The sequence below is a fragment of the Acomys russatus genome, chromosome 11, assembly GCF_903995435.1.
Source record: "Acomys russatus chromosome 11, mAcoRus1.1, whole genome shotgun sequence".
NCBI lineage: Eukaryota > Metazoa > Chordata > Mammalia > Rodentia > Muridae > Acomys > Acomys russatus.
The window spans coordinates 58601636-58619472 of record NC_067147.1 but is presented as its reverse complement, the minus strand read 5'-3'; the positions used below and the strand labels follow the sequence as shown (position 1 = coordinate 58619472).

The 17837-nt window shown below is 49.6% G+C and overlaps 1 protein-coding gene across 1 annotated transcript in view; it reads right to left on the bottom strand.

Moving 5' to 3' along the window:
- Positions 1-10593: 10593 nt before the first annotated feature.
- Positions 10594-17837, bottom strand: part of Slc26a8 (solute carrier family 26 member 8) — a 55332-nt gene continuing 48088 nt past the window's right edge. Inside the window, exons 18-20 of the mRNA XM_051153434.1 lie at positions 15883-15937; positions 15607-15785; positions 10594-11154 (exon numbers count right to left, since the gene is read on the bottom strand). Of these exons, the coding sequence (XP_051009391.1) occupies positions 10645-11154; positions 15607-15785; positions 15883-15937 (744 nt within the window). The 3' untranslated portion in view covers positions 10594-10644. The remainder of the gene's footprint in view (positions 11155-15606; positions 15786-15882; positions 15938-17837) is intronic.

Here is a 17837-nt window from a genome sequence, read left to right as displayed (position 1 = left end):
CGCGCGAGCAGGCCCCGCCCCCGGGCCCGCCTGGCCACGCCCCAGTCCCGCCCTCCGCACGGCGCCGCGCGCCTGCGCACTGGGCGCGGAGCCTACCACCTCCTTCAGGGAGTGCTGGAGAGGATCGCAGGTGACCCAGGAACCCTGAACTGGAACCTGGTTAATTTGGGTCTGGTTTTAGTGGCCTGGCCGCCCGTAAAGTAGATCGCGCGACGTTGTTGAGAAACTCTTACCTCCTGTGGAAGGTAAAAGCCCCGCAGTCAGCCGGGATTTGCCTCAGTTTCCCGGCTTGCAAAACGGATTAACCAAAGATGTCCGGAGCCAATTTAAGACACTAAAGAAAATGGAAAATTACAATTGTACGTGGATTCATACAGAATAAAGGCTGGAGGGAGGAGACATGTGCCTCTACCGTCTTTTAAAAATAGAACCTGGCCCAGCAGCCCATGCCTTTAATGCCAGCACTCCAGAAGCAGGTGGATCTCTGGGAGTTCGAGGAACCGTGGGTCTAGATAGCAAGTTCTAGGCCAGCCAGGGCAATAAACTGAGACCCTGACACAAAATAAATCAATTAAAAAACTGGGCCAGCAACATGACTCAGAAGCTTGAAGACCTGAGTTCAAACCCGGATCTAGAGGACCAATCCCCACAGGTTGTCTCTGACCTGCACAAAGAAGCCATGGTACATGCAACAACTCCACCCTCGTAACTATATAAATGTAATTTTTTAAAAATTAAGATAAGGGCATGGGCGTGGTGGCACACGCCTATAATCCCAGCACTGGGGAGGCAGAGGCAGGCAGAGCTCTGTGAGTTCAAGGCCAGCCTGGTCTACAAAGAGAGTCCAGGACAGCCAAGGCTACACAGAGAAACCCTGACTTGAAAAACAAACAAACAAACCAAAAAAAACAAAAAATTAAGATAAAAGCGAAAACTTTAAAAGTGAATTTTCTCTAAAAGTTTGAAGTTGAGATAAAAGCTTTAAAGGAAAGGGGAAGTGAAAATTCTGTGTTTGCATTTTACCATTTTATCTGTGCTGTGCATCATGGGAGCGATAGGGTGTTTCCATACCTTTCTAAGTGCAGTGAGATCTTACGTGATGTTGATGTCAACTTCAGGCCAAGGTGGTTATTATCTCCATTGCACAAAGATTAAAATATGGGACAGATGTTCGCTCAGAATCTTGGTGTCCCAACCCAGTGATTCAGGCATCAAAACCCTTACAGTAAAGTAGGCTCAGCAGGTGCTTCTGAAATGGGCAGGAGAGTGGAGGGCGAGGCTCTCTGGACCCCAGTATTTCTCCCAGATACAGATTTACTTACAGGCATTGAAATTTGAATTTTATGTACTTCCCACAGCGTCAAAACAGTCTCCTTTTAATCTTTTTTTGAGCATGATTTTTTCAAAACCATGCTTAGGCCTTACAACCTCTGTTGTAAAAGTGTCGTGATTTTTCCCCCTTGGTTTTTCAAGACAGGGCTGCTCTGTGTAACCTTGGCTGTCCTGGACTTGCCTTGTAGACCAGGCTGGCCTCCAACTCACATCTACCCACCTGCCTCTGCCTCCCTGAGTGCTGGGATTAAAGGGTGCGTCACCACGCCCAGCTGTCATGCATATTTTTTTAAAGATGTATTTATTTATTGTATATGAGTGCTTTATCTGCAGAAGAGAGCATCAGATAACATTATAGATGGTTTCGAGCCACCATATCGTTGCTGGGAATTGAACTCAAGACCTCTGGAAGAGCAGGCGGCGCTCTTAATCACAGAGCCATCACTCCAGCCCCTGTCGTGCATATTTTAAAGATAGGAATATATTCTGAGAAATGTGGTACAAGGTGGTTTTTGTCCCTGTGCAAACACCAGAGAATGTACTTGTTAGAGTTTGCGCGGCGTAACTATGTAATAGATATACAAATCACACCACGCGGCAGACCCACTTAGGAGGGTTTTTTGGAAGGGGTATACAGAGGTGGTCTCTGGGAAGACGCGAGGAAGAGAGAAAGCGAGGATGGGGTGAGCCTCCCTTTATAAATGGCCTGGCGCATGCGCAGAAATGCACAGGTAACAAGGGTACCTGAATCCTGGCGGTGACTTGCTTCTGATGACACCTGCGTATTTTAGGGTGGTCCTGAGGTTTCCTGTTTCCCATGGTCCTCTGGGCCTTTGGGATGGCTTGTACCGCTGCCTAATTGCTAAGAGTACTTACTTCGAATATGGCTACAAAGTTACTAGGTAAGCCAGATGTTAGTGCTCTGTGCTGAGACAAGGGATTGCCGCACGTGCCATGCCGCCCAGAGCTATATACTTAGTTCCAAGCCAATCTGAGCTACAAAGTGAGACTGTGTTCCAAAATGAACAGATAGATGCGGGAGAGATGGCTCAGTGGTTAAGAACACATACTGGCCGGGCATGGTGGCGCATGCCTTTAATCCCAGCACTGGCCAGGTGATTCACTGTGAGTTCGAGGCCAGCCTGGTCTACAAAGTGAATCCTGGATAGCCAAGGCTACACAGAGAAACCCTGTCTGGGGAAAACAAAAAACAAAAAACAAAAACAAAAAAAAACAAACACAAACGCATACTGTTCGTGCAGAGGACTGGAGTTAGGTTCTCAACACCCACTTCCTGTGGCTCACAATTATCTGTAACTCCAACTCTAGGGGACCTGACACCTGACTTCTGTAGGCTACTGCACTGCCCGGCACAAACCTGCAAACGCATATCAATAAAAAATAATTCTTAAAATCAAAACAAAACAGGCCGATCGTGGTAGTGCACACCTTTAGTCCCAGCACTCAGGAGACAGAGGCAGGCAGGTCTGTCTCTGTGCTATAGCTGGACAGGGCAGGGGCTCAGAGACCGTGCTCTAAAAGAAGTGGGACTCAGGTTCAGGAGCTGGCTCCGAGCGTAAAGTGCTTGCCTAGCATTGGGATCCCCAGCACCCATAGAACTGCTGGGTAGGTGCAGTGGTGCCTTGGAGCCAAGAGGAGTAAGCTGGCGGCGAGCTAGATGTGCTGCCTAGCTCCTGGGTCAATGAGAGACGCTGCATCGACAGATAAAGAGGAGAACCGTTGAGGAAGAAGATACCTCAGGCCTCCCCATGCACAGGCAAAAAAAAAAAAAAAAAAAAAAAAAGTGAGCAAGAGTAGGAGGATGAATGGAAGGAGGGAAGACAGATAAGTAATCAATTGGTTGGGAAAGGAGAATGGAGCCCAGGCACAACCTACTGAGCAACGCAGATAAGTCAGTCTAGCCGGGGAGGAGGCCACCACGTTTGATGTGGGTGTTGGGAAACGTGTAGGATTTTCATAGGTGGGGAAGGACATGTCAAGCATCCCTGAAAGAAAGATCAATTGTGCCAAAAGGCCGGGGGGGGGGGGGGGGGCGGCGCGGGGGGTGGAATCCTGTAGGTGGAGACTGGGGCTAGGAATGACTGCAGGGACGAGGTGGGCGGGGCTGGAAAGGTGGGCGGGGCTGGAAAGGTGGGTTTGCCAGATTGGAAACTCAGATCACCTGTGTCTGCTGCGCAGAACCTGAACGATGGCGTTTCTGGGCTTATTGTGAAAGAAGCCTGCACTTGTTAGCCAAAGAAAACTGCTTTCTGCTTTAAACTCGGGACTCAGAGGATAACCGGACCAGGAAATACCGGATGCCATGGAGTCTGAGACTGCACTAGCTCGGGGAAACGCTGTGGGGAGCCAATGACGTCCTGAGTGAATGTGTGTGTGTTGTTAGCACGGGTCCAGCCCTATCAAGGACCCCGATGCCTGCCACCCATGGGATCAAAGCCTTCCCTAGATGAGGTTCAGAGGGATGGCAAAGGTGCACATACACACACTCAGACACACAAACATTGGAAGTGTTTACTGCAGATACATCAGCAAGGAAGTGGGTGCAACTTGCTGTGACTCAGCTTGCCTCTGGTCCAAGTACAAGTGTTTACTAAGGACTAACTACTGTATCATAGCTAAAAGGCGGAAGGTAGTACCAGCTGGAACCACAGCTCCCTCCTTGGAGATGTTTATAGCCTGAGACTGCCCCCCCCCCCCCCCCGCAGAGACCTCCCTGGAGATGGGATAAGCAGTCCTTGAGTAAACCCTCTGAATTTTCAGTTGCATAGTGGGTGCCCTCCACCATTGTAAACACAGCCCACCCCATCCCAGAGTTCTGACGTTTCTTCATTCCACATCATCTCAGTCAGGTTTCCAGGAGCAACCAAACCCTTAGAGTGGCTTAGTGAAAGGATGGTGACCAGGGGCCTGCGGAGATGGCTCAGAAGCTAAGAGCACTTGCTGCTCCTTTGGTTCCTAGACCCATCCGGGGGCTTATGCCACCACTTCCAGAAGCTGACACCTGGGCTACACACACACACACACACACACACACACACACACACACACACGTTTGTTGCAGAAACATTGGCAAGGAAAGGTCTTAGTGACTTGCTGCTCACTGCTTGCGTCTTGCTGCTCACCTACTCAACAGCTCAGCTGAGAATCTCTTTCAGTGTCCATGTAAAATTCACTGAATTGATTTCCCACAATTGGCCATCCCTTTTTCCCCCCTCATGTGTTTTTCCCTATTGCCCTGGCATTAGGCTCCTGATGAATGTTCGTGTAAGCTTGTAACGTCGCCTCCTACCCTAAAAAAATAAAAAGCTAGTTCCAAACTGGACTCGGTGGCACACACCTGTAATCCCAGCATTCGGGGAGGCAGAGGCAGGCAGTTCTCTGTGAGTTCGAGGCTAGCCTGGCCTACAAAATGAGTGCAGGACAGCCAAGGCTACACAGAGAAACCCCTGTCTTGAAACATCCCCCCTTCCCCCCCCAAAAAAACAAACAAACTAGTTCCAGTTCTGCTTTTGTTGTTGTGGTTGGTGTGTGTGTGTGTGTGTGTGTGTGTGTGTGTGTGTGTGTGTGTGTGCATATTTGAGACAGGATTTCTCTGTGTGTAACCCTGGCTGTCCTGGAACTCACTCTGTAGACCAAGCTGACCTTGAACTCAGAGATCTACCAGTCCCTGCCTCCTGAGTGCTGGGATTACAGGAAAGCACCACCACCCACCTGGCTTCTGCTTATTTATTTATATATGTAAACCAATATGCCATATGTATATTATACCTTCCTGTGCTCTTTGCTACCAGTTCAGAGAGGTTGCCCTCTCTGGGAATGATTCAATGGTAGTAGCTATTGGGGCTGAGGATGTGTCTCGGTGGGTAAAGTGCAAGCAGATACCCTGGGTTACATAAAACTGCCTGCAAGCCCAGCCCTGAGGAGGTAGGGACAAGAAAATCAGAAGTTCAAGGTTATCCTTGGCTACATAGCCAGTTCAAGGCTAGCCGGTGCTACTTGAGACTCTGTCTCAGAGAGTGGTGACTGTTTTTTGGCCTTTGTTACCTCTTGGATACGCATACCTTCTCCCCCCCCCCCCCCCAGCTGTTTTTCTGCAAATCTTTTTTAAAGTGGAATTATTCAGACAGCAAAAGCCATCATATTTTTGGCTGCTCATGGGCGGTGTCAGAATTTAATTTCTGAAAGACATGCCATCCCTCTGGAAGTAGCACACTTGAGGAGACTGTTCTTGTAGTCTCCCCCGACACTGCTGAGCCAGCTTCTAAATCTGATCGCTTAAACCTGAATGCATATGTGTCCTCAAGCCTGACAGTCTCGGTCCTTTTCACTGTCATTTTCCTTTCCTGCTACAAAGTCCAGGCTGTCCTCACACTCCAGACAATCCCTCTGCCTCTGCTTCCTGAGTTCTAAGTGTGTGCCATCACACCCAGATACATTCTCTATCTTTATTTTATTTTATTTGCTTTTGTTTTGTTTTGACACAGGATCTTAAACTAGCCTTGGATGGCCTTGAACTCACAGAGATCTACTCGCTTCTGCCTGTTGAGTGCTGGCTTGCATTCTTTTATATCGAGGGAGACAAAATGTTACAAAGTGGCAAGTCCTCTATGGTGCCCCTTCATCCTAATGGATGCCACAAACAACAAAGAAACCTAAGGTGTGTCAAGATGCTTTCTGCTGAGAGTCTCTCTGTTCCCACAGACGGGAGATCTCCGATAGAACCTTTCCTTACCTTTGTGATAAGTTTGGTGAGCATAGGGCTAACAGAAGATAAATTAATGGAGGGATGCAGGTTAAGGAAAGTCAACTGAGGTTATCGAGGGCCCAGCATCAACCTGAGTTTCGCCCAACCAAGGCCTAGAGGGACAAGAAAAGGAAACATCTCTAGAACCCACAGAGAGTTTATGTGAGTTTGCTGGAGACAACAGCAGACATTCTGGAAGCTAGGTGCTTGGGATGGAGGTGTTGACATTGTTGCGTCTTCCTGAGTGCTAGGAGGGAGAATCTCTCAGCTCCTTTGCTTCTCTAGTAAGTGACCGTTTCCTCCTTATGTCTCAACTAGTAACAAAGTTGCAACAGTAAGAGAGGCCTAGGGTGGTGGCGCAGGCCTTTAATGCCAGCACTTGGGAGGCAGAGGCAGGCAGATGGCTGTGTGTTCCAGGCCAGTCTGGTCTACAAAGTGAGTGCAGTGCAGAACAGCCAAGGCTACACAGAGAAACCCTATCTCAAAAAAAAAAAAAAAAAAAAAAGCAGAGAGAGAGAGAGAGAGAGAGAGAGAGAGAGAGAGAGAGAGAGAGAGAGGGAGGGAGGACCCCTGCTAACCAAACAACCCTGGCAGCACTGAAGATATTTTGAATGCACACTTTCATGGAAATGTGGCCCAGTACTTTCCCAGGGTACACAAGGCCCTGGGTTTGATCCTGGTAAACCTGGTGTGGTGGTGCATGTTTGTAATCCCAGTACTTGGAGGTAGAGGCGCAAGGATCATATTCAGCTACACAACACATTTGAGGTCAGCTTGGGCTCCATGAAATCCTGTGAGTGGGTGTGGGTGTAGAGACAGAGACAGGGACTTATGCCCCTCCCTTTGGCCATCAGATTACTGAAACAATGGCCCTCAAATAATTGGGATGTCCCCAGGATTCTTGTGCTTGGAGAAGGAAAAGCCCAAAGCCTGGGACCAATTGGAGGGGAACCTGTCTCCCCTAAAGACAACTGTCAGACCACCTTGTACAGAGACTGGAGCCCAGACAGACAGCACTGGGTCACTGATGGGCGGGGCCCCACTCTGCGAGGACTGCTTAGACAGACGTGAGGGTCATTGGGCCTCTTTTGTCATCTCAATGGGGCCACACTGAATCCATCACCTTTTTCTGCTTGTCACTGCCTTAGTTAGTTCTTTGACTGGCTGTTGAGGATGGATGACTGAGACTGGACGGTTGGGGCCGCCAGGGTCCAGGCTCTGCGCTGACAAAGGCAGTAGCAGCAACAGCTGTGCCCTCTGATATGCACAACGGAGTGGTGGTGGTGGGGGCTTTCTCCTCACATGCTCTCAGGCAGAGGCTACCACTGCTGAAACCCACCTGAAGTCAGAAGGGGGTGGGGGTGTACCCTGTTAGGACGTCCTCCAGGCATCCTCCCAGCCCTAGCTGGGTGGAGGAGAGCAGAAAGTAGCCCCGTGGAGACTAGCCAGTCCAGCCTGTCCAGGAGGTGGCTACACCCAAAGCAGCTCAGGGACTCGCCTTGGCAGGCGAGTCTGGAGAGCACTGAGCACGCAAGCAGTGTGGATCTAACCCCCTCTCTGCTTCATTGTCTCTCGGAAAAGAATGAACTTGGGTGAAGGCTCGGAGGGAAGGGTGGGCTGGGAAGAGAGGAACAAGGAGAAACAGCAGCAGGGGTGAGGAGGCTGGAGGCTGTGGCACCCCACAGCACCTCAGAGAGGCAGCGGAGGGCATTGCCTAATGACCTGAGCTGAGCATGCCCAGCTCTTACGTTGTGTTAGTTTGTTTGGTTTTGGTTAGCAGTGACGCTTGCCAACCTCACTCCTACAATGAGAAGGCAGGCCACAGGCAGAAAGCGACAACCGCACACGCAGTTGGCAAACAGTCCCTCGCGGGCAGGTGGCACGCAGCTCTGACATCCTGTGCTTTCAGTTCTTTGAGGTCCTAGACTGTTGTCCTTTTGGGTGGCGTGAGCTCAAGTCCCAGAGTCACAATTCTGTCACCCTCAGAGTGGACTGCAGACAATGGAGGCGGACTGTGCCCTCCACTTCCCGCTCCAAGCCATATTCAAGCTAGTTATCATCAATGGAGTCTCAGCTGCTAATTAAGAGGCCGAGGCAAGAAGGATGCAAGTTGAAGGCCAGCCTGGGCAACTTTTGAGAGACTCTGTCTCAAAATAAAAAGTGGGGGTAAAAAAAAGGGGGGCTGGCAATAAGGCAGGCTCTGAGCTAAGGCACGTGAGGCCCAGGGTTCCACCCCCAATACAGCTCACAGAATCAATGGGGCTTCACGAGTGGCAGGAGTCACTTGCTAATCTATATATTAGGAGTTAGGCTATCATTGGGCTGACAAGATGGCTCAGTGGGTAAAGGCGATTGCTGCCAAGCCCGATGATCCAGGAACCTATATGGTGGAAGGATAGAACCATCTTCCAGATTGTTCTCTGAGCCCCATTCATACAGTATGGTGTGTGCCCCCACAATCTATCTATCCATCTATCTATCAATCAATCTATCTATCTGCCTATCTTGGTTTTCTGATACGGTTTCTCTGGGAGGAAAAAAAAAAAAAAAGAATCTTGTGACAAGTTCTGCTGTGGTTTGGATGCTGTTTGAGGGTGTGGGAAACATGGGTTTGTGTGTTGAAAGCTTGGTCTCCACGTAAAGATAGTGTGGGCCCTTTTTAAAAAAGTGCCTCCCAACCTTCCTTTTCTTTTTCTATTTTTGGTTTGGTTTTTCGAGAGACAGGGTTTCTCTGTGTAGCCTTGGCTGCCCTGGACTTGCTCTGTAGACTAGGCTGGCCTCGGACTCACAGAGATCAACCTGCCTCTGCCTCCCGAGTGTTGGGATTACAGGCGTGCACCACCACGCCTGGCCTTTTTTTTTCCTTTTCTTTTTCTTTTTCTTTTTCTTTTTCTTTTTTTTGGGTCTCAGCCTTCCTAATGCTGTGATCCTTTAACACAGGTCCTTATGTTGTGGTGACCCCAGCCGTGAAATTGTTTTTGTTTGTTTGTTTTTTTGCTTCATAACGTCATAACTGTAATTTTGCTACTATTATGAATCATGTAAATATCTGATATGCAGGGCATCTCATGTGAGACCCCGTGGAAGGGGTCCTGAGCTTTCTCTAGTGAGGTGTTGTAGGAGCCAGCTGCCCACCGTTGTTCTCTGGCTTCCTTCTACAGCTGTAGCTCTTCCTCCCACATGAGCGCTTCCTAATGTGGCATTGTACACGGCTACCTCCTCAGCAGACAGCATGGCAATGATGCTGCCCAGTCTTAGGACCTCTAGAATAAAAGCAAATCATCTCTAGAAAACCTGCAGTAATGTAAAGGCAGCATATATCCCGCCTCATCATAATGTTCATTTATAGGCAGGCTCCCTGGGTTAGACAGGGTTCTCTGGAACAGAACTGACACAGCACGCACACGCATGCACACACTCGTTACCTATAACACACACCACACATGAATGTGTACATGTGTGCATACACACAGACACACACAACACACATATGTGCATACGTATGCCACACACATACACAGACGTCGGCTCCACAGCTGGAGGTGCAGTGTGTGTGACAGATGCCCTCCAAGTGCTTGTACAATGAGAGAACATATATGTCATCTCTGTGACCAGGGCCGTGTGTGTGTGTGTGTGTGTGTGTGTGTGTGTGTGTGTGTGTGTGTGTGCACGTGCATGTGCATGTGAGCACATGTATGGAGGTCAGGGAAGACACTGGGTGTCTGAGACAGAGTGCCTCCCTGAATCTGGAGCTTGTCATGTTTTGGCTAGGCTGGTGGTCAGTAAGCACAAGTGCTGGGATCAAAGGCGTATGCCACCATGTCTGGCCAACACACGTTTTAATTTAAGTCTGGCCCACCAGAAAGTCTGGCTCCAGGTTGGCTTGGGAGGCCTGTAAGAAAGAGCAGTTGTAGATAGAGCCCAGGATTGTCACCACTCATTTCTGTTGGTGCCACTGAATGGTGGAGAAGCCAGCAGCAGGGAATATTGAGAGCAAGGGCGCTCTGTGCAGCAGCCCCGGCGCTCCAGGCCTCAAGGCTGGCTTTACCTGTGGCCTGGCTGCATCTGGATGGTGACAACATCTTACAGGTCAACTTCAAGTACGACCTGGGTTTTCTGGAGTCCCTCCCACCAGACATTTCCTCAGGAGACAGAGAAAAGCAGGAGAGACCTCAGTGCTAAGTAGAGTCTATTTTATTCCAGCCTCATTTCTTTGGAGGAAGGGAAACAGAGATGAGAAGGGGAGCTAGAGACAGTCTGCAGTCCCCAGAGTCCTGGAGCGTGCACAGGAAGCCGTCACTGGAGCTGCTGACTGTGACACCTGAGGAGCTGGAGACAGAACTCAGAGACAACTGTCCACCTTGAGTCACACAGTCTGGGAATACGATGGGTGTGTGATCCCAGGACCCAGTAAGGAGGAAGTCAGCAGGTGGATGGGTCCCAGAGCCAGGACTGACGGCTTGTAGCAGTCTAGGCCTCTGCTGAGTGATGCCTGTTGGGCAGGAAGGATGCCAAGGTAACCGGCCTGCTATCTCTTTGCAGTTCACCTACCAATTGTCCTCATTGCCTTGGGGCGAGTGTGGATAAGTACGTGGCGGCCTCCTCTCGGCTGAGCGTGTCCGTGTCCGAGGTGGAATCTCAGACTGGGAGCTCAAAGGCTCAAAGTGATAAACAGTGAAGTAGTTCCGCCAGGGGCTGTGAGACCTTGGTCTGGTCCTAGGCTGGGGCCTCCTCTCTGTCTCTGAATCTGGCTCCAGCTCCTCTTCTGTCTCTGCCTGGGCATCTCTCTCAACCTCTGACTCAAGCTCCGGTTTGCTGTGGATCTCAGAGTCCACTTCGGACTCAGGGTCCAGCTCCAACTCCCGGTCCAGATCCAGGTCCAGGTTGAGGTCCATCCCGCTGTTCTGGTCAGAATTCATTATGGGGTCCAGTTCCAGGTCAAACTCTGAGTCATCCTTAATGGGCTTATGGGTCTTGGCATAGTTAGGACTCGCACGCTGAGGGCCTTCTATGACACTGCTGCCCATTTTATGTCTCAGATTGCTCAGACTGCTGTCCTGCAACACACACACACACACACACACACACATGTGTAGGGTTAACACCTACCAATAAAGTTCATTTCTAAACAGGATTTAAGGTCCTAGAAGCATGGGTTTACTACCCAGATCTGCTTCCGCTCTGCTCTGCTCTGGTTTCTTAGCTCTTCACACTTCTTTCTGCGCATGCTCTCTCTCTCTCTCTCTCTCTCTCTCTCTCTCTCTCTCTCTCTCTCTCTCTCTCTCTCTCCCAGATTTCCTAAGACAACTTGTCTAAGAGCCTCTAAGGTTGTGTGCCTGGCCTCTCACTGCTGCAGTTAGCATCCTCCAGGCTGTGGTGGCTCCCGTGACTCCCGCCTTACCGGACCCAGGACCGGCCTGACTGCTGCTCCTCTGCCTTGAGCTGTCCCTTCTGCCTGCCTCATTCATCTCCATCTTGTCCACATGCATGTGTTCCTCAGCCCAGATGTAGATCAAGGTGTCTAGCCAGGCTCCCAGCTCCCCTGTGATCCAGCTGCAGATCAAGGTGGCTCGCCAGGCTCCCAGCTCCCCTGTGACCCAAATGCAGACCAAGGTGGCTAGCCAGGCTCCCAGCGCCCCTGTGATCCAGCTGCAGACCAAGGTGGCTAGCCAGGCTCCCAGCGCCCCTGTGATCCAGCTGCAGATCAAGGTGGCTCGTCAGGCTCCCAGCTCCCCTGTGACCCAAATGCAGACCAAGGTGGCTCGCCAGGCTCCCAGCTCCCCTGTGACCCAAATGCAGACCAAGGTGGCTAGCCAGGCTCCCAGCGCCCCTGTGATCCAGCTGCAGACCAAGGTGGCTAGCCAGGCTCCCAGCGCCCCTGTGACCCAGCTGCCCCTCGTGCCGACACACCTATCCCTACTAGACTTGTATCCTCCTTGTTCTAGAACAGAGCCTGGTTTTAGATGTCCCCGATATCAGATACTAGAGTCTGTCACACAGCAGGTACCCCAAGACATGAACTCATATTGCACAATGTCCACACTGTCGTCCTCCCTACCCCCTACCCCCCTCCTAATCACTTTCCTTCTTCCTTCCCAACTTGTCATTTGCTGCCTGCTCTGTCTTTGCTGGCTTTTTAAATGTCCCAGGCCTTGATCTGGGGCCTTTTCTTTTTTCTATCTATACTTCCCGTATAGGTCATTTTATACAGGCCTCTACTTTTTGTCACCATCTTATGGCCATGCCTGTTCCTCTTATGTGCAGGTCCATCCACCCTCTGCTGTGAGCACTTCCACCTGGATTCCTGCAGGTAGCAAAATAAAACAGGCTCTTCCTCTAGGCTCCTCCTCCTCCTTAAATGTTGGGCTGCGGGGAGGGCACTTTCAATGACAACCTTTAATGTAAGTCCTGAAAGGACCATCGGGTGAGCAGAATGGTTCATTAAAGAACACTGCCCATGGGCTGAGAGATGGCTCAGAGGTTAAGAGCACTGGCTGCTCTTCCAAAGGACCTAAGTTCAATTCCTAGCAACCACACGGTGGCTCACAACCATCTGTAATAGGATTTGATGGCCTCTTCTGGTGTATACTCATACACATTAAATAAATAAACAAATCTTTTAAAATATTATATCTATTTTTGAGTGTGTATTTGTGTGCACAGTGTATGTGGGGCTGCAGTATTGTGAGCACATGTGTGTGAGCACATGTGTGTGGGCACATGTGTGTGGGCACATGTGTGTGGGCACATGTGTGTGAGCACATGTGTGTGAGCACATGTGTGTGGGCACATGTGTGTGAGCACATGTGTGTGGGCACATGTGTGTGGGCACATGTGTGTGGGCACATGTGTGTGGGCACATGTGTGTGAGCACATGTGTGTGGGCACATGTGTGTGGGCACATGTGTGTGAGCACATGTGTAGAAGTCAGAAGAAACATGAGAGAGTCCCTCTGCTGTGTGGGTCTTGGTGCTTGAACCCTGGCTGACAGGATTGTTGGGTGCTGAGCACCTTTACCTGATGAGCCTTCTAGACAGCCTAGTTTGTTTGTTTAGTTTTTTTGTGTTTTTTGTTTTGTTTTGTTTTTTTAAGACAGGGCATCTCTGTGTAGCCTTGGCTGTCCTGGACTTGTTTTGTAGACCAGGCTGGTGTTGAGCTCACAGAGATCCACCTGCCTCTGCCTCCCTGAGTGCTGTGATTACAGGTGTGTACCACTGTACCCAGCCTTGTAAATATGTTTTATGAAGAAAACATAAGAGAATTAACAGTGAACCCTATCATGACTGGTAGAACAAGTCACAAAGTTGGTCAAGTAATTTTAAAAATTCCGTACTTTCCTTCTGTCTATCTGAGCGACTGGTGTAGATAAAATCTACTATTACTATTGTTTTTAGTTTGAGATTGGCAAGGAGAGTCTTGCAATGCTGGCCAGGCTAGTATCAAACTTGTGAGTTTAAGTGATCCTCCTGCCTCAGCTCCTTGAGTAGCTGGGTTTTAAGTCTGAACCATCATGTGATTCTCCTGCCTCAGCTTCCTAAGCAGGTGGGTTATAAGCATGAACCCTCATGCCCAGACATTGAAGATTTCTTTTGAAAAGCAATTAACAACAAAAATAAGTAAAATGGGGCTAGGCAGTTGAGCAGTTAAGATCCTGGCCTCTTCCTGAGGGACCTGAGTTTGGTTCTGGCACCCACATCAGGTAGCTCACAATCCCTCGTAACTCTCGCTCCCACCGCAGTCCCCTGTGCAAGCCCCCCCATCGCCACACACATATACTCACACCCAGACACACACATAAATAAAATGAAAGTCCACAGTCCTGCACTTTCAGAGGGACCTGTGTTCAATTCCCAGAACCCACATCAAGTACATCACAACTACTTATAACTCCTGATCCAGGGGATCCAGACACTTCTGGCTTCTGTGGGCGTGTGCTCGCGCACGGACACACACACACACACACACACACACACACACACACACACACACACACGCAAATGAAGCATAAAGTGTCTGGGATTTGTCTGTCTGAGGAGAACCAGACACTTCCCAGAGATTGGCATATTAAAAGACTGAATAAATGCTGAGAAAGCCCGTGTCCCTGGGCAGAAAGAACAGAAAGTGGAAAGATATACATCTCAACTGTTGTATTTTAGGGTAATTCTCCAGGAAACCTTGACAGGGGTTTTGTTTGCTATTTGAGGGCAGAACGAAGCCTGAAGAATATTGGTAATAAGTTAGAGAATTGTGAGCTAGAATACTGATGCTACTTGACTTCGAGACAGGTTTCTCTGTGTAGCCTTGTCTGTCCTGGACTCGCTTTGCAGAACAGGCTGGCCTCGAACTCACAGCGATCCTCCTGCCTCTGCCTCCCGAGTGCTGGGATTAAAGTCGTGCGCCACCATGCCCAGCTTGTTTTCTACTTTTATAACCTGTCTATTCCTGTGGTACTGGGATGAAGTGGTCCTTTTATTATTACACAATGGAAACGACTAAGAGAGTAAAACAACCTTTTTGCCAGCTGTGGATTCTATGGATAACTGTAATGTGCTTTGGTATCCACCTTATAAACCCTTCCCTTAGTCCCCTTCGGCCAGCCGTGCTGTTTGGCTCTAAGGCTGCCATCCTTCTACTAGCAGTAAGAATAAAGTCACTTAATATAAATATAAATTGAGTCTAAGTGTTTCCCAGTGGATTCAAACACCACAACAGTACATTTACCAGCCAGGTGGTGGTGGCACACGCCTTTAATCCCAGCACTCGGGAGGCAGAGGCAGGCAGATCAATGTGAGTTCGAGGCCAGCCTGGTCTACAAATCGAGTCCAGGACAGCCAAGGCTACACAGAGAGACTCTGTCTCCAAAAAAACAAAACAAAAAAATTTTAATAAAGAGGAGGAGAGGGAGGGAGATGAAGAAGGCCTGTGTTCTATAAGACTGAATATTGTTCAGTTCTCTGAATATTTTAAAAACATTGATCATGGTAGCACATTTGTCATAAAAATTCAAACAGTAAAAAAAAAAAAAAAAAAATTCAAACAGTATTAAAATTCAGTAGGTCAAAACCAAGAGTTGACTGAAAAGCAATTCCTGACCATTAGCCAGCACTGGGCGGCCTATCTGGGTTTTAATTTCCTGCAGACTTTGATCTGGGAAGCCCAAAGCCAGCTTATGTCTTTACTTAGGGTTAAGAACTGGCTAAATTGCTGATGTATGTGTCTTCCTCTTTGCATCTGGTCATCGTGAACGATCCTTCATTACTCACAATGTAAACCACCTCCAACGTCCTGGGAGGACATTAGACCTATGACTCATCACAGAGGTGGTGGCTGGGGAGGCTCTAGAGTCTATCCACAGGGTGATGGGCAAGGATGCCCCAGGCCTCTGCTGGCCCTAGCAGTTGGTCCAGAGCACGTCCAGCATCTCAAACTGTAGCACAGGTGCAGCCCAGCGTTTCCTGGACATCCCTTTCCCCACTTCTCCCCTGCCTGGAGGCTCTACATCATCTCACCTTGTCTGACTCTGAGGTTTCTTGCATCGTCTCGGTCTCACCCATGCTCAGCTCCGAGGACTCTGGGAACTTCCTTGACAAGGCAAACAGCACAGCATCGTGGAGGCTGAGGAAAAGTTGGGCCTTTGTGATGCCTTCATCAAAGAAATCATTCTTCTCAAATGACTTGACCACAGAGGCTACAAACCAAACCCAAACACACCAGTGTCAGCGCCTGGGAGCAGAGCCCCTGGGGTAAAAGACACACACCTTTTCACAGGGTGAAGGGTAACTCACTGTGACACCCTGAAATGAGCACCAAAATGTTGGCGTTGTAGAAAGCATTGCACATCTGTGGGGAGAGAGAAAAAGTGTGGAGTCAGAGCGCTGCATGCACACAGAAATCATGGCCCACCAAGTAACTGGGGCCTAACTCCATCAGCCACTCACTTGCTGGGGTCTGCACATTCCCTGCCAAGCCTACAGGCACTGGGTGAGTGGGCTCCTCAGTGCCAGGGCTCCGTGGGTGGGGAGGGATGATGAAGCTCTCAGAATCCCAAGTAGGGAGTCTGTCCCACGAGAGTGCTTACCTGAGAAAGCTTGGGGCAGAGGAGTGGGATGGATGCTCTCAGGAACATTTGAGAGAGTAGTTACAAAGAGCTGGCCAGGCTGTGGCAGCGCATGCCTTTAATCCCAGCACTCAGCTGGGTGGTGGTGGCGCACGCCTTTAATCCTAGCACTCGGGAGGCAGAGACTGGCGGATCGCTGTGAGTTTGAGGCCAGCCTGAACTGGTCTACAAAGTGAGTCCAGGACAGCCAAGGCTACACAGAGAGACCCTGTCTCGAAAAACCAAACCACCCACACAAAAAAATCAAAGAGCTATCCTCCTTTTTAACAAGACATATTTTTATTCATGTACGTGTGTGTGAGTCCATGTGTCTGCAGTGTGTGCTCCTGGTGCCCGTAGAGGCCAGGGAGAGCATTAGATCCCCTGGAACTGGATTACAGACAGTTCTGAGCTGCCATGTGTGTGCTGGAAACTGAAGTCGGGCCAGCCACTGCTCATAACTGCTAAGCCGTCTCTCTGGTCACTTGTTTTTATTTTATTTTATTTTATATTTTTGGTTTTTCAAGACAGGGTTTCTCTGTGTAGCCTTGGCTGCCCTGGACTCACTTTGTAGACCAAGCTGGCCTAGAACTCACAGAGATCTGCCTTCCTCTGCCTCCCAAGTAGAAACCCTGTCTTGAAAGACATATAAATACATTTAATTAAATAAATAGAAATGGATCTCATGCGATAGAGAGCTTTTCTTTTTCTTTTTTTTTTCAAGACACTGCCTCACGCAGCTCAGGCTACTAACACGCCTGCTGCCATCTCCAAGCACTGAGGTGATAGGTGTGCTTCAGTGTGCTGGGGCTGGGACCTGGAGCGCCATGCATGCTGGGAAGTGTTAGCGTTGCCCATGTTAATACCTCTACGCCATGCAGATGAGGAGACAGACTCCATGCTTCTTAGAGAAGAGGGTCAGATGGGCAGCCAATGGCAAACCATAGGGATCCCACCTCAGCTCAGTGAGGAGGCAGACTTCCCTGTGAGAGAAGCCTACTGCCTCAGGAGTATGAAGGCTTCATAAAACAGGCTCCGAGTCAGAAGAGGGCGTGCCCATCCAAGGAGCAGGGCACGTCCCCGAGAGTTGGGAGGGAGCGTCCCACATGTTTAAACTGGGGCTGTTGGGAACAGTGTGGAACAGAGAAGTGGCTGAAAGGAAAAGGCATTAAACAGCAAAGCCAGCTTCCTAACCACACAGCCCTGCTGTCTACCCTGCAGAGGAAGCAGACTTGTCCCAGACCCCAGGGGTACTAGTAACAAAGAAGAGTGGGAGGAGGGGCCCCTGCTGGTGCCAGATAGGCAGGGCAGACTGGAGGTGCCATTTCTTCTAACTCTTCCAGGGTGAGCGATGGAAACCTTACGGACAGCTGACCAGCTGACCCTTTCTTTTTCTGTAGCGCGTGGTCACTGAAAAGGCCCATAGCCGTCCTGGGAGTTCCACAGTGGCTGGGACATAGATACTGCCTTCAGTGACCTTAGAAAGTATCCTACACACACAGCACTCCCCCTCACCCCTGGCCGCCGCCAATTTTTTGAGCAATACAAACGATCCAGGCATAGGGAACTAACTGCTCTAATTCAACAGTTCGGAGCTGGTTTGTTCCCTTCTTATTTTGACTGACTTTAAAACACCTTCCGTGT